Here is a 16,648-nt window from a genome sequence, read left to right on the forward strand (position 1 = left end):
AACTATGGCTGTAGGTCAAGTCTGGCCTGCTGCATCTTTTTTGTAAATGAAGTTTTATTGAAACTACACACCCCTTTTTATATGTCAGTGACTGTTTTTACAGTATAATGGTGGAGTTGAGTAGTTGTGACAGACATCTACTCACAAAACATAAAATGCTATTTGATTTTTACAGAAATGACTCATTTTAGAGTTATAGTAGTGGTACATCTGGTCATCCAGGGAATTGGATTCCATTCTCTCATTGTTATGTAATCACTTAGGATAGTGTTTGCATCTACATGACTGAAGTTTGCACTTAATGGAGAAAAAATGGAAGTAGAGTGGGCGGGGGCAGTTTGACACGTTTTCACTCATCCCATTGGACAGCCTTAGTCACATATAGCAAGGAAAATTTGGCTATGCACCTAGCTAAAACTCAGTGTGGTGGATTTGGGAGGATAAGGCAAAATACATTCAACTATTATTTTGAACCAAGTAGTCAGGAAAAACTTTGGAGAAATGCAGAGACCTAATAAGAATGAGAGAATCCATGTAAGTCTCTGGGAGAAGAGTTTTTTGGAAAGAAGAAATTGCAAGGAAATTTTCTATTGACTGCCTTGTATTTTTATCTTTCTCCTACTGTAAGTGTTCATATATGCTAACCTATATGAAAGTGTTGGCACATAAATGGTCAAGAATTTTTCTGTTTATGATGTTCCCTGAAATACTCTTTTGGTTGTAGTCATCTAAGTCTCAGCTGATATTCTTTCTCTTTCATGAAATCTCAGGTAATTTCTCTTGCCTCTCCAGTGCTATGTAACTGTTCTATGTCAATTAGTGCCTTTTATGTAAGCAATTTCCTATATTAAAGGGGCATTATACTCAAGGTTTCTTGAAAGAAGAAGTATACAATGTTTATTAAACTGGATTGTCAGGTATTTATTCTAGAAAAATAATTTTTGGTATACTTTCATTCCATTCTGGTGTACTCAAGAATTGAGTATAAAATAATGTGTCATTTGAAATGTAAAGTATCATTTACAAGTGAAAGTGGAAACTTGGTATATTTTCTTCTTCATTACAGATAAATAGTGCAACAAATGTAGCTGACTTAAACTCAATTATGAATGAATGCTATAACTACCTAGAGCTTATTGGATGTCTAAGAATTATAACATCATTAAGTGACAAATATTTATTGGCAAAAGACATACTTGCTTACCATGTAATTAAAAGAGTCCAAGCACCTTTTGAAAGGTAGGTTATTTATATGTGGAAAATTTACTCAAATTACATGTTAATTATCTTATAATGTGAGATATATTTGATAAAAATTTTAAATAATTTTAAAACTAACCCGTTAAGGAAGACTACTGTTCTGACCATACTATATAGAATTGCATATATGATGCTTATGTAGGAAGAGTAATCATCATCTCAATTTATAATTATTTTTCTAAATAAAAATTTTAAAAATTCTTACCACTTAAGCCAACTATTTTATCTCTCCTCATTAATTTAATAACTGTATATTGAGCACCTGTTGTCTGTTGGGTAATAAGTACTGAGTGTTCTTTGATTAACACGGTAGATGTGATTTTTTAAAAAAAATTCTTAATTGTTTAAAGTATTACATAAGTCTCCTTTTTCCCCCATTGACCTCTCTCTGGCCGCTCCCATGCCCCAGCACATGCCCTCACCCCCCTACTGTCTGTGTCCATTGGTTATGCTCATATGCATGCATACAAGTCTTTTGGTTGATCTCTTACCCCTTCACCTCCCATCTTCCCTCATAGGTAGGACAGCCTGTTTGATCCTTCTATGTCTCTGGTTCTATTTGTAGATGTGATTCTTGCTCTTTAGCTTTAGAACACTGGTCTTCAAACTTTTTGTTCCAATAATACTTTTAATTAATTTTGAAAACTTACATATGTCCTCATACTCTATTTTTTAATAATGAAAAACAAAATATATTTGAAAGTAGGAAGAATGGTATGGCATGTAATCATGACCCATATCAATCAACCTGTGGCCAGTCTTGTTCATCTAACCTACCCTTGTTATTGACTCAAGTATTATTTTCAAACTATTATCAGACATCATGTTATCTCAAAAGTAATCGAGTTTTTCTTTAAATTTTAGTATCATTAATCCATAGATTTAAATATACTTGTGTTGAAATTGTTACAGTTATCTTTACTGAAGTTCAAATTGTCTCAACTTTTGCCGGTATAAGCCTTTTTATGTTTGAGTTTTTTTTAGGTTGACCCTTAATGGTCTTTGAGAGCCACCTTGCTATGTGGTATAGTAATATGTTTCAGTCTCATTTTGTTATACTGTGCTAATGGACCTTTGTTTCTTTGAATGGGAAATGATATTTCAAAACCAGAGTCTGGATGCTAGGGATGCTAATTTTTGCCAGGTTGGTCATTGTTTCTAGGCCTTTTCAGTGGACTAAAACTAGGAAATACATTGCTTTTTGTTTTGTTGTTTTTAAGATAGAATACATTATGAGTTTATACTGATACTTCAAATTCACTCTATAAGATGTTTAACTTTCCTTTGTCTCATGTTGACAATCCTAGTTCTCAAAGTCACTGGAGAATTAGAATTCTATCTAATAAAAGAGAAACATGGTAATTGGCGTACAACCGCTACCCTTCCCATTGGCTAATCAGGGCGATATGCAAATTAACTGTCAGCCAAGATGGCGGCCGGCAGCCAGGCAGCTTGAAACTAACATGAGGCTTGCTTGCTTCAGTGACAGAGGACTCCAACGTTCCCCACCTGCCGCTGCAGGCCTCTGAGCTGCAAGCAACTATGTAACAAATATAGAAGCTAAACAAAACCCCAGAAACCTGCCGGGCTTCAGCCAGCAGGATCGCAACATTGTAAGCAAAGGCCAGAAACCTACTTTCAGCAGTGGAGGCCTAAGAGCTGGAGCCAAGCCTCAAAGCTAAAGCTGGCCCAGAATAAAAAAAAGAAAAAAGGAAAAAAGGAGCGGTTGGGAGCTTCAGTCACCCCCTAGGGGCAGATGCTCAACTCAAGAGTTGCCCCTTGGTGGTCAATGTGCTCCCACAGCCAACCTCCCGCAGCCCCTCCCCCCGGTCACCTGGCCAGCCTCCCATGACCCCTTCACCCAGTTGGCCATCCCCCGACTGGCAGGCCAACCTCCCATGCTCCCTTCCCCCGATGAGCTGAACCCCCGATAGGCCTCAATTGCTGGCCAGGCCAAGGGACCCCACCTGTGCAGAATTTGTGCACCGGGCCTCTAGTGTGAAATAATTACTCACTTGACATATTCCATATTTTATAAACAGTAATCTCAGAATAACAATACTGCCATAGACAGTTTGACTCAGTGGATAGAGTGTTGGCCTGTGGACTGAAGAGTCCCGGGTTCGATTCTGTTCAAGGGCACATGCCTGGGTTGTGGGCTCGATCCCCAGTGGGAGGTGTGCAAGAGGCAGCCGATCAATGATTCTCTCTCATCATTGATGTTTCTATTTCTCCCTCTCTCTTCCTCTCTGAAATCAATAAAAATATACTTTAAAAAAAAAGAAAATACCAACAGTATCACCAATAACAAATACTATTTAAACAGGTTAAAATTGTTTTTCTATTTTTTTGTTCTAGGGCTATAGTGTCAAATTACTGTGTCTTAAAGTCATTTTTAATATATTTTGTGTTGTTATACTACCAACTGGGTATGCTTCTTTCATTTTTTATTTTTAGTGTTTTTTTAATTAAAATTTTATATGAAACTACAGTACATTGAAAGAACTCAGCTCTGTGATACAAATTGTATTCAAAGAAGTATAGCTTTTATCTTTATCACATCTACCTTCCATTCCTCATGACGTAATCATTTTGGTGGCTTTTATTGTTTATTCTTTCAATATTTTATTTTTTAAATAATAGCAGGTAACTGTATAAGTGTATGTGTACTCATTTCGCTTAGATAAGATACCATTCACCTTTTTTTTTCTTTTTTTTTACTGGTCAAAATATTCTGGAGATCACTCCATGGTAGTAAATAGACATAGTCCTCATTCTGTTTTAGCGTTCTATAGAACTCTGTTAATTGGATATATCATTATGTGGGTTTTTTTCAAGTTTCCTTTTTTTTTTTTTTTCCAACCAGTTTTCTATAGATGGACATTTAGGATGTTCCCCAACACACTCACAAATTAAAATATAATACCATAAACTTGAATATAACTCCCAATATATTTTTAATATTGCAATTTAAAAAGTTACATAGCTCTTTTAAATGTATCCAAATATCCTGACTATAGGCCTCTCAAATAGTAAAATTTTATATGAATAGAATTACCATTTATAATTATGGTTAATACACAGAATAACCCCATATAAATTTTGATGTGGTTATTTTAAAATTTGAAGTGCATCTCTTAGTGAAAGAGATGTTTATTTCCCCAAGTAGTTCATGTATCTTCAGATGGACTTTTCTGATTGCTAACTCAGAGAATTTATAATTGTTTATTTCTTCTGTTTTGTTTTGTTTTTATAGATATGACTAATCTAGATGTCAGGAAGTGCTTCCCTATCTGTTTAATTGGTGTTTAAATTAAAACTGAATGATAAATAGGAGTTAGGCAGATAAAGATGAAGAGGACAAGATAAAAGTGGAAGAGTAATCCCTCCAATGTAAAAGATAAAATATCGTATAATGAAAAAAAATTGTAAATATGTATCTGAACTCATAAGAGTCTTATAGATGTCAGAAATAACAAGAAACCAAAAGCCAAATTCCCTAGCTGTCATATGAAATCAGAACCCTCAGTTTGCACAAACTTGGGTTTGGCATCCTGCATGTACACTCATCTGAAGCAAAGAAATTAACAAAGTAATTGATTTTAGGACTCATAGAACTTGTAGAGTGCCAGGCAAAAGCAAATACATAGCAACTGTGTTTGGAAATTGCTGCAGTCTGGGCCTAATGGGAGCACTAATGATAGATACATTGCTAAAGAAGAGGCATTGCATATAGAAGGCAAAACACACAAACATCGAAAAAAACAAGTATTGGGAATAGCACTCAAGAATTTAAATAACAAAACAAAACGAATGAGATAAAATATTAGTATAGTAAAACCACAATATAATGGACTAATTCGGGCGTGGGGGAGTTCGTTAAAGTTGAAAGTCTATTACATAATAAATTAGGTTGTCTGATTGTGTGTATGTTAAAAAATTGACGAAGTAGTTTACCTATTTTTACTTATGTAGAAATGTTTATGTAATTAAAATTAAGTATGTATAAAAAGTTTGATTTCACAGAAAAGTTTTCTATATGTATTACAGTAATTTTAAAATCACCTGTCACCCCGAGTAAACAAATGCACACAGGTGGTGTCATGTGGTATGATCATATGCTAATCATTCACCAAACACTGTTTATGACTGGTGACTCTTGGATTTAAGTATGTAAACTATAGTTGTAGATGTGTAATTTTTACTTATGTTGACAAAATTATTACAGTGTTTTTTCCAACATACAGCCTATTCACTAAAATTTGTTAAAAATAACAGTGAATTAATACCAAAAATAACCAGCTAATTTAATTGTCAGCAAATCTTGGTTTTAAAAGCATTTTAGAATTAACAGGGTGTTAATTTTTACATATGACATACGGACCAGAAACTTTGTTTGTTAAATCTAGGTCTGCAAAATCGAGGGTTTAGTGTAGTGATTTAAAAGAGAAAACAAACAATTGGAAAAGAAACACACACAAAATGAATCAAATAGTACTTCTATGTTGGAAAATGACCACATGTACTTCTGTTAAGTACAGTTAAAAACCTGAAAATTACATGTAAAATAAACATAAGACTGAAAGGTGAGGGGATGAAAGCAGACCAGCTGAGGATCTCAGAACCCAGGAATGACACAGCAGAATGAAGAGGAAATCTAGACATTCTTATCTGAAGTAAAACTAAGAGAATTTGTCACCAGCAGACCTACCCTAAAATAAAGTCTATAAGAAATTTCTGAAACAGAAAGCAAATTATTAAAGGTACTAGAGGCCTGGTGCACGAATTTGTGCATGGGTGGGGTCCGTCTGCCCGGCTGTCGACCTGGGGCCGATCAGGGTCGTCTAGCCCAGCCCTGATTGGGGCCATGGGGGCCGGCTGGCTAGGGAGGGACTGTGGGAGGGCTCCAGAGCATGTCCAGCCCTCTCACCCATTCCCAATCAGCCAGACCCCAGCAGCAAGCTAACCTGCTGGTTGGAGCATCTGCCCCCTGGTGGTCAGTGCTTTTCATAGCGACTGGTTGAGCAGTCGACCAAATGGTCAACCAATCCGTTAGACACTTAGCATATTACGCTTTTACTATATAGGATAATTGTGAAACATTGGGAAGGATGAAAAAATAAAAAGAATAAAGGCATGTTTTCTTTTGTGTTTTCTAAATCATGTTTCATAGTTGAGTCAAAAATTACAGTAACATTTTATGTGGTTCAAATGTATGTGGAAGAAGTATTTAGGAAATTACATTATGTACAGGGAAAAGCAAAAGAACTTAGAGGTAAGAGTTATAAAATGTTGGTACCAGTACACATATTTAAAAAGAAAACATACAAAAAAATACAATCAACAGCACTATAGATAAAAAAGGAATTTAAAAAGTCAAATAACCCACAGGAGGACAAGAAAAAGGACACAAAAATAATCATGGAAATGAAAAATAGTATTTGTTAAATGGTAGGCAGGTCAAGAAAAAACTAGTGATCTGGAAGAGGAATATGAGGATTTGTTCATAACAGAGAAAGATTGAAAACGAGGTTTTCGGTTTGGCTCAGTGGGTAGAGCGTCGGCCTGCGGACTGAAAGGTCCCAGGTTCGATTCCGGTCAAGGGCATGTACCTGGGTTGCGGGCACATCCCCAGTGGGAGATGTGCAGGAGGCAGTTGATCGATGTTTCTCTCTCATCGATGTTTCTAACTCTCTATCTCTCTCCCTTCCTCTCTGTAAAAAATCAATAAAATATATTTAAAAAAAAAAGAAAACGAGGTTTTATGAAAATTAGAATAAGAGAACCCAAACATATATTTAACTAAATAAACAAGATGGAGGCAGGGCAGTATTATAGAAAACGCTGCTTAAGCCCTGGCCTAGAGGCTCAGTTAATTCGAGTGTCATCCTATACACCAAAAGGTTGAGGATATAATTTCTGGTCAGGAGGCTTCCAGAAGGCAAGCAATCGATGTTTCTCTCACATCAGTGTTTCTCTCTCTCCTCCAAAATCAATAAAAACATATTCTCAGGTGAGGATTATGAAGTAAAATAAATAAAATAAAATAGAAAATGCTGCAGAAAAAGTTCTTGAGGATCACAGGGCTTAATGAGCCAAAGTAGTGTAGTTTGTGGTGAAACTGCATTCTTGAGCCAAAAGACACTTGTAAAAATGAGTTATACTGGAAGCATTTTGTGGTGTGTTTTTTTTTTCAGTAATGTCAACAATGAAAACAGATAGCCCTGGTAATAACTTCACAAACTAGTTACATTATCATTCAAGAGTGAGAGAAATAGACATTTGGAGACAGGTTTTTTTTTTCCTAAAGAGATTAATTAAGTACATATTTAGGGAAGAAAAACTGAACCTAGAAAGAAAAAGATACAAGAAGCAGCAGTGAGCACAGGTATGGGGAAAATATGAATAAATAAAAATGAGTATTGGCCATTGAAAAACAACTAAATTTTGGTAAAATGGTTAAAATAATTAAAATATTACTGAAAAATTAATCTGTAAGAAGTGAATGGATATTGTTGGGTTTATTGTTTTAAGGGACTTGTATTGCTGAGGTAGTAATGAGGAAGCATCAATGAGCTTTAGATTATTAAATCAAGTATGTATCTTTTAAGTTATGTTCTAAAATAACAGGAAGAGCGTATGTAACTTCCAAACCAGGTTGGTGAGGTCTGGGGGCGAAATAAAGAAGATAATGAGCCCTAACCAGTTTGGCTCAGTGGATAAAGCATCAGCCTGTGGACTCAAGGGTCCCAGGTTCGATTCCGGTCAAGGGCATGTACCTTGGTTGCTGGCACATACCCAGTAGGGAGTGTGCAGGAGGTAGCTGATCAATGTTTCTCTCTCATCGATGTTTCTGACTATCCCTCTCACTTTCTATAAAAAATCAATTAAAAATATATTTTAAAAAAAGAAGATAATGGACCGAAAATAGGATAAAAACAAGCAAAGAAAACACATGTTCAGAGAAAGCACACTATAAAGTAGGAAAATACTCTAAATTTAGATTGGTAAGAGTGACACATAAATAGCTTAGACTTTTGTGTATTTAAAAGATAGGATCTTAAATTGCATTTTAAAGAAATGACTTTAACACAAAATAAATTAATGAGATTCTAATCTTTAAAAAGAAGTCTTGTCCTTAAATGACCCTAATAATAGTGTAAAAAAGAACAAATTCTTTAGGAACATTGAATAGTTGAATCTATTTGTACCTTTAAACATGTCTCAAAGGAATTAATAAGTTTAAGCATACAAATAATTAGTGAGGGTCTAAAATAGCAGTGATTAAAGTATTTGTTTTTGATAAGGGTTTATAAAAGGAAGCCTCGAATATACATAATTACTCTCTTCGTTTCCACAATATGCTGAAGACCCTCGCAGAGCAACAACACCAAATGAATAAGTGAATGTTACTAAGGATTAGAAGAACTAAAATTATCATTTGTAGCCTGCATGATTGTCTAACCTAAAATAATGTAAGAAATTCTTCTATAAAGTGTTTAGCAAGGTTACTGGATACAAGAGGTAAACGATTCTATCAGGGAGGGTTGCTAGTGAGAAGGAATGGTAAAGAAATTGGTAAACAGAGTAACTAATTGTACAAAAATGTTTACTTTGGGAATTTATGAAACTAAGAAGAATTTTTAACTGGCATAAGAAGAGTGAGAGTAATTAGTTTTAAGTGTTGTAAAGTCTTTGCATTGTTTAGGAAGAGGGTAAACACGAGTCCCTCCCAAACCCCATCCATGGTTTCACTTTTCTCAGTTTCAGTTACTCCTGATCAATCACGGTTCAGAAATATTAAGTGGAAAATTCCATAAAGAATTCATAAATTTTAAATTGTATACTGTTTTGAGAAGCATGGAGAAATCTTGCCCTTCCTGAGATGTAAATCATTCTTTTATCCACCTTATCCATGCCTCTTCATAGCCATCATGGTTTTCAGATGGACTGTCACAATATTGCATTGCTTGGATTCAAGTAACCCTTATTTACTTAGTAATGGCTCTAGCGTGCAAGAGTAGTAATACTGGAAATTCAGATTGCCAAAGAGAAGCCGTAATGTGCTTCCTTTCAGTGGTTCTCAACCTTCTGGCCCTTTAAATACAGTTCCTCATGTTGTGACCCAACCATAAAATTATTTTCGTTGCTACTTCATAACTGCAGTGTTGCTACTGTTATGAATCGTAATGTAAATATCTGATATGGAGGATGGTCTTAGGCGACCCCTGTGAAAGGGTCGTTCGACCGCCAAAGGGGTCGCGGCCCACAGGTTGAGAACCACTGTTTTAAGTGAAAAGTCGAACATTCTCAACCTCAATAAGGAAAGAAAAAATCATGTTGAGTTGCTACGATTTATAGTAAGAACAAATCTGTGAAATTGTGAAGAAGGATAAAAATTCATCCTAGTTTTCCTGTATTGCACCTCAAATTGCAAAAGTTATAGCCACAGTGCGTGAAAAATGCTTAGTTAAGATGGAAAAGATATTAAATTATGGGTGGGAGACATGAACAGAAAACTTGTTCTGAATGATGACAACACGTTGCACCAGAAAGCATTGCACTTATATGAAGACTTCAGTAAGGAATCCCTGAAACAAATGTCACCAAACCATTTACTGCAAGTAAGGGATGGTCGCACAGATGTAGGAATAGGTTTGGACTGAAAAATACAAAAATTACTGGAGAGGCTATCTTCCCATGAAGAAAGTACTGCCATATCTCCAGCAGAATTAAAGAAGTTGCTTATGAAGGAGAAAGGTATGTATATATAGGAAAAATAGTATATTAGGGTTCAGTACTACCCACAGTTTCGGCAGCTATTAGGGGTCTTGGAACATATCTCCCAGTAAGGCGGGACTATTGCACATTGATTCACTTTAGATTTTAAATTTGCCTATTAAAATCTTAAGAGGTAACTATTTAAAAAAGTAGTAGTGTGACTTTTTAAATAGAAGGTAAATTGGGATTTAAAAATAAAGCTAGAAATGTTAATTCCCTATTGTAATATCAAACACATGTATGAATGTTCTCTCAGTACTTTTCTTCTCTTAAGTTTTAAGCAGGGCCTGAAAACTCTTGGAGTTTTGGAGAAAATTCAGACTTATCCAGAAGCATTTTATAGCATCTTCTGTCATAAACCTGAGAATCTTTCTGCAAAAATACTTAGAGATCTTTTTACAGTACACACATGTGACGCACAGTCTTTGGGATTTTGGAACAGTTACTTACAGGCTGTTGAGGGTATGTGGATGTTTTATTTTTATCTAACTGTCTTAGAATGTTTGTTTCAGTATATTAGTTTATTTCTTTGAGTTTTGCATTTTGATAATAAGAATTTTCATTGGCTAACTCCATATTTACAAAACATTTAAAAATAGGTTTGTGTGATTGAGTTGAAATTGATGAGGAAAGGTTAAGAATAAAATTATATTTTACAACGTTTTTGTTAATATAATTTGAGGTAAGAGGAAGTCTTCCTAGGAATTTTAAATATATGGGTGATGGCCACTGCATAGAATAGTATAAAAGCTAATTGTTTCATCTTTCTCAAACTTGTTAATTACTCATCCATTGGTTAGGACTATGATATTGATGTTTATCATTGAGCATTAGCAATGTAAAATCTTTTTGTTTAATATTAGAGTGGAAAATATTTTAACTTTCAGTTGAATCTTCTTTCAGACAAGTTTTTATTATTGTTGTTGTTTTACACAGTTTAGTTTTTCTCTGCATTTATTGAACTAATTAAGTAATTTTCAACCAGTGTGCTACAAGAATTTTTTTTACATATATGTATATTATTTATTTTTTACAGAGAAGAAGAGAGAGGGATAGAGAGTTAGAAACATCGATGAGAGAGAAACATCGATCAGCCGCCTCCTGCACACCTCCTACTGGGGATGTGCCCGCAACCAAGGTACATGCCCTTGACCGGAATCGAACCTGGGACCTTTGAGTCTGCAGGCCAACGCTCTATCCACTGAGCCAAACCGGTTACGGCAACAGGAATTTTTAAAATATGCAGTGCCTGACTATAATAACCTAGAAGTAGTGTATGATATATTGTTTTTAGAATATTATATCCCCAAAAGACGGAATTTCATAATCCACTGAACCTCTTGGATTCTGATAACTTTATATTAGAGAAGGCATTCAAATATACAATGAGTGGGTCAACTAAGTGATTTTGTGAGTCCTACTTTGAGATTCAAACATTTATTGAATGTACTGTTTTCCTATTACCACACTTTACTTAGTTATTTAGTTTGCCCAACATAGATATGGGAATCTCTGCCTTTCAACATTCCCAGTCAAGATGGGGAAGAGTCTATGATGGTAGAAATATATAATGAACTTATTTTTCTTCTTTTTGGTAAACTTTTCAGATGGTAAATCTGCAACAACATTGGAAGACATTCTTATTTTTGCAACTGGTTGCAATTCCATTCCACCTGCTGGATTTAAACCCACTCCTTCAGTTGAGTGCCTTCATATGGATTTTCCTGTTGGAAACAAGTGTAATAACTGTTTAGCTCTTCCAATTGCCAATACATATAAAGAATTTCAAGAAAAAATGGACTTTTCCATAAGAAACACTTTAAGACTAGAAAAAGAAGAAAGCTCTCACTACATTGGACATTAAGATGTTTTGAACAAAGAGATGCTTCTTTAAAGCTGCTATTGATATTTTTGTTTCAGAAATCTGTCCATTATCACTTTTGAACAAACTTGTCAGCTTCTTGGTCCAATAAAATTTATGATGTGAATATTAAGGAATGTTTTGGCCATTTAAACTAAAAAAAATTTGTTAAGGTATACCATTTAAAGTTGATGTTTTTCTATTTTGTTAGTATACATGCTTTATAATGTTCAATATAAATTTTTTTAGAATGGCTGTTAGACTTTCTTCAAGCATAGTAGCATGGTATATATAAGAAAAAAACTTGTACTCACTATTTTTGTAAATTTGGATTAGCTATAGGATGCCACATTTCTAATTATTATTTTATTTTAAAGCATTAAATGGAAAAGCTAATTGATAAATTCTGTTATATAAATCAAAGGCACATATTCTGGGGTATGTGTTACATATATCCTTTTCTAGGATGGCACTAAATTGGTTGTTAAAAATGTTTTTTTAGATTACTGATTATATTAAAATAGACCCACACTGCAATTAGATTATGCCTAAGGAAGTACGTATTACAGAAAAAGCGGAATTGCACAAATATTCTATAATCTATGGACATTCCATAGTCTTAAAAATACTCCTGAGGTGGATAAAAATATATTAAAAAGTGTATTCTTTAAAGCCTTGGCTTTAATCATAGGAGTTTTTCCCCATGTTAGATCCATACTCATTTCAGGTATCTGAATGATATCTGTGGGTTGTCATATGGTGGTTTGGCTATTTGACAGGTATTTATTTTTAAGATGATAGTATGATAGGTAAGCTCGCACCATTGCTTTACTGCTATTTTTTTTGCTCTTGAAAGGTATCTGTTATTTTATTAGCACCACGCTCTAACCAACTGAGCTAACCGGCCAGTGGTATCTGTTATTTTATAGGTAATGTAGAAATATGTAAGAAAGAAATACAAATAGAATGGAAAACCCACTCTAATCTCACCATGCAGAATTAACTGATGTGTTTCCGCCTTTCCTTCTACAAACTCTTTTGTTCCATTTACTAAAAGTAACAAGAAACTATGTAAGAACAATTTGAAGTTTATGTCCCCATCCATAGTCATGTCACCATAATTATATACACTTTCACAAAAGAAGACATTGGAAAAGTCTAATTTCTATAATGTTATCAAATATAAATGGGCTTTCCACCAAAGTAAATCATATGAGAGGTAAATTGCTTAGTTGCAACCACATTTTTCTTCTTTTTCTTTTTTAAAATATTGATTTTTTTAAAATATTGATTTCAGGGAGGTATGGAGAGGGAGAGAGAGAGATAGAAACATCAATGATGAGAATCATTGATCAGCTGCCTCCTGCACGCCCCCTACTGGGGATTGAGCCAGCAACCCGGGAAAGTGCCCTTGACCAGAATCGAACCCAGGACCCTTCAGTCCACAGACTGATGCTCTATCTGCTGAGCCAAACCGTCTAGGGCCACATTTATCCTGATACACAAAATAGGTGTCAGCTATCATCATATTCTCATTTTCCCTGAGAAACATCCCTAAGTTATTGATTTTTGTTGTTGTTAATCCTCACCTGAGGATATTTTTTACATTTTTTAGAGAGAGTGGGAGGGAGGGAGAAGGGGAAAGAGAGAAAAAGAAACATTAATGCGAGAAAGAGACATTGGCTGCTACCTGCACATGCCTCAGCCAGCCAGGGATTGAAGCTGAGACCCTTCCATGCTTGGGTCAGTGCTCTAACCATTTAGCATGCCAGCCAGGGCAGTTACTGATATTTTTAAAGAAAAATAAAGGGATTGATTTGATATTGGTAATATCTCTCTTAATACCAAAAGAAAACTAAAGCATAGTCCTAGTGTACTTTTCTTTGTTATACTTACTAACAGACCCAGCAAATTAAAGTTTCACTTTCATTTAAAATGTTTAAGAACATTAAGGTATTTCTTTGTCTTTTGTTAAATTTTTAGATTATTGAAAGTAACAGGACCTATTATTAAAAAAGGGTTTGAATATCTAATATAAACCTCAATCTTGCCATATAGCTTTTATTTAAAATGTTTTGATAGATTGGCTACTTCATTCTTTAATTTACCCAGTTTTATGAACTTTAAAAAGCCTCTAAAGCCCTGACTGGTTTGGCTCGGTGGATAGAGCGTCGGCCTGCGGACTGAAGGGTCCCAGGTTCGATTCCAGTCGAGGGCATGTACCTCGGTTGTGGGCACATCCCTAGTGGGGGGTGTGCAGGAGGCAGCTGATTGATGTTTCTCTCATCAATGTTTCTAGCTCTCTATCCCTCTCCCTTCCTCTCTATAAAAAATCAATAAAATATATTTAAAAAAATAAAACTCAAAAAAATCTTTTTAAAAAAGCCACTAAAATAGTACAAACAAAATCTAAATAAATTTCTGGTTATTTGTAGTTTTAATTAATTTCCCCTGCAGCAGTAATTTAGCTGATGATTACTGTCACTTTTGAGGTGGGGAGGGATGGGAGAGGAGAAGGGCGCTTGGTTTGGCTACAATTAAAAACATTATGGTATTTCAATTCCTCCTTTCACTGATTTTATGTGTAGACAAGGCCTTCGGGATAAGGTGGTATAAATAATCATAGGATAGGAACAGTTTAAACTGAAGCATAAGTATTCATATTGAAAAATGTTTTCTGCATGCCATTTAAGGATGTTACATTAGTATGATGTTTTAAAGATTAATCTGTTTAATCAGGGCATATCAGAGAAACTTGTAGGTTGTTTTCTGCAGTGTTACAATGTCAACTGGTATTACGGTTTTTTTCTATTGTTATAGCCAGTGCACAATTCTTACTAATGTTGATTTTAAAAAGGAATAATGCTATAATCCTTTGTAAATATGTGTATGTCTTAAATATCTTAAACTAAATGCCATATATTTCAAGCTTGTTTCCTATTGTTCTTAATGTCAAGGAAAATCAAACATTTGCCTATTATGCATCTACTTTTAATGGTCTTTAGTTGGTTTTATATTCATTGTTTTAAAAGCTTTACACTTTTTGGTGTGAGAACTTCATTTGAAAGTCTTTTACATAATTATCTACAATTATACTTGGTTGTTTTAAGGTAAATATTCTTTAAAATATCAGAAACTAGCTTATGATTTTATATTTTGTCATATTTAATTCCTATTTTATGAATAAGCCATTCTCTGTTTGGGTCAAGTAAAAAGCCTTCATTTGATTACTAACGAGAAATAAATCATTTTGGCTTCTACTTTATATCAAAACTTTCAATAATTTTTTTCCCTAATTATGTGGAAGCTAGTGTAACTTTCGTACTCAAACCTAAATTCTAAGGGGAGTATAATAGTTAAATTTTTCAGTGACTGCCTGTAGCAGTCATTATTATTAGAACGAGATTCTATTTATAAATCTGTAATCTTTTTATGTAGTGATTATCACCTGCTTCATTGTTACTTTTACAGTAAGCTATTAAACTAGTTTTTATGCTTCAAATAATGCAATACAAATCATAAGAACACACTGAATGATGGATTGCTTGATTGTGTATTACATGTAGTTTAGGAATATTGGGGTTGCTTTGAAGTAACCCAGTTTTAAGTTCTCATTTTGACTTTTTCAATTGCCAAACATATTCCAATACCTACTGTATGTGAACAGGTATTGTGCTAGGTGTTATTTTGTGTCAGCCTATTTCTCCCCTTTTTTGGACACATCAGATGTAGCCAAAAAACATGACACTTAAGTGAAGTTTTTTAAATAAATGTGTTTATGCTACTAAAACTGAAGTGCTTATATAAACTCAACTTGTCAGAATTTAACAAGATTAAGTTTCCAAAATTATTAAGTAGATAGAAGATTCCACATTTGAGAGATCCTGCGGTTGTCTTATGCCTAGTAAACTCTTAAATGAGCTGTTCTGAGATATTCTATGTTAAAACTGTCCCCTAATGGCCTATTAAGCGTGGCTTAGTGGTTGCCCTATGACCCTGGAGTTCAAGGTTCGATTCCTGGTCAGGGCACATGCCCCAGTTGCAGGCTCGATCCCCAGTACGGAGCGTGTAGGAGGCAGACAATGATTCTCCCTCTCCCTTTTTCTCTGAAACCAATTAAAAAATATATTTAAAAAACTATCCCCTAATAAAAAATTACAGTTTGCCAGAACAAATTATTTAAACCAAAAATCTGGGTAGGTAGAGCTGGTTAAAGGGGTACAATAAATTAGGTTAACTCTTACTCTGAAGCCACGGTTTGATTATTTCTGGTTCTGATAATAATGTAACAAATAAATACCTTAGTCTTAGCTTTACAGCTAAGACTACTTGTCTACTGCCAATCATCTGTGGGGCATATTTTTTTAAAATTTACATTATATGCACTCCTTGTTCAGGAGAGGTTTTTATCATTTTTATGTAGATACTATATATAAATGTCTAGCATTTTCTTAACTTTTTTGTTTTGTTAATTCTCATCCGAGGATCTTTTTCCATTGATTTTTAAAAATTTTATATTTTTATTGATTTCAGAGAGGAAGGGAAAGGAAGAGAGAGGTAGAAACATAAATGATGAGAGAGAAGCATTGATTGGCTGCCTCCTGCACGCCGCACCCTGGGGATTGAGCCTGCAACCTGGGTATGTACCCTTGACCGGAATCGAACCCGGGACCCTTCAGTCCGCAGGCCAACGCTCTATCCACTTAGTCACACCAGCCAGGGCTTTCCATTGATTTTTTAGAGAGA

At 34.7% G+C, this 16,648-nt stretch overlaps 1 protein-coding gene across 1 annotated transcript in view; it reads left to right on the forward strand.

Annotated features, from left to right (window-relative positions):
• Positions 1 to 13,039, forward strand: part of G2E3 (G2/M-phase specific E3 ubiquitin protein ligase) — a 64,521-nt gene extending 51,482 nt beyond the window's left edge. Inside the window, exons 13-15 of the mRNA XM_081095215.1 lie at positions 1,067 to 1,239; positions 10,316 to 10,503; positions 11,649 to 13,039. Of these exons, the coding sequence (XP_080951341.1) occupies positions 1,067 to 1,239; positions 10,316 to 10,503; positions 11,649 to 11,905 (618 nt within the window). The 3' untranslated portion in view covers positions 11,906 to 13,039. The remainder of the gene's footprint in view (positions 1 to 1,066; positions 1,240 to 10,315; positions 10,504 to 11,648) is intronic.
• Positions 13,040 to 16,648: the final 3,609 nt, after the last annotated feature.

This window comes from Myotis nattereri, assembly GCF_964212035.1.
Source record: "Myotis nattereri genome assembly, chromosome: 1".
Taxonomy (NCBI): Eukaryota; Metazoa; Chordata; class Mammalia; order Chiroptera; family Vespertilionidae; genus Myotis; species Myotis nattereri.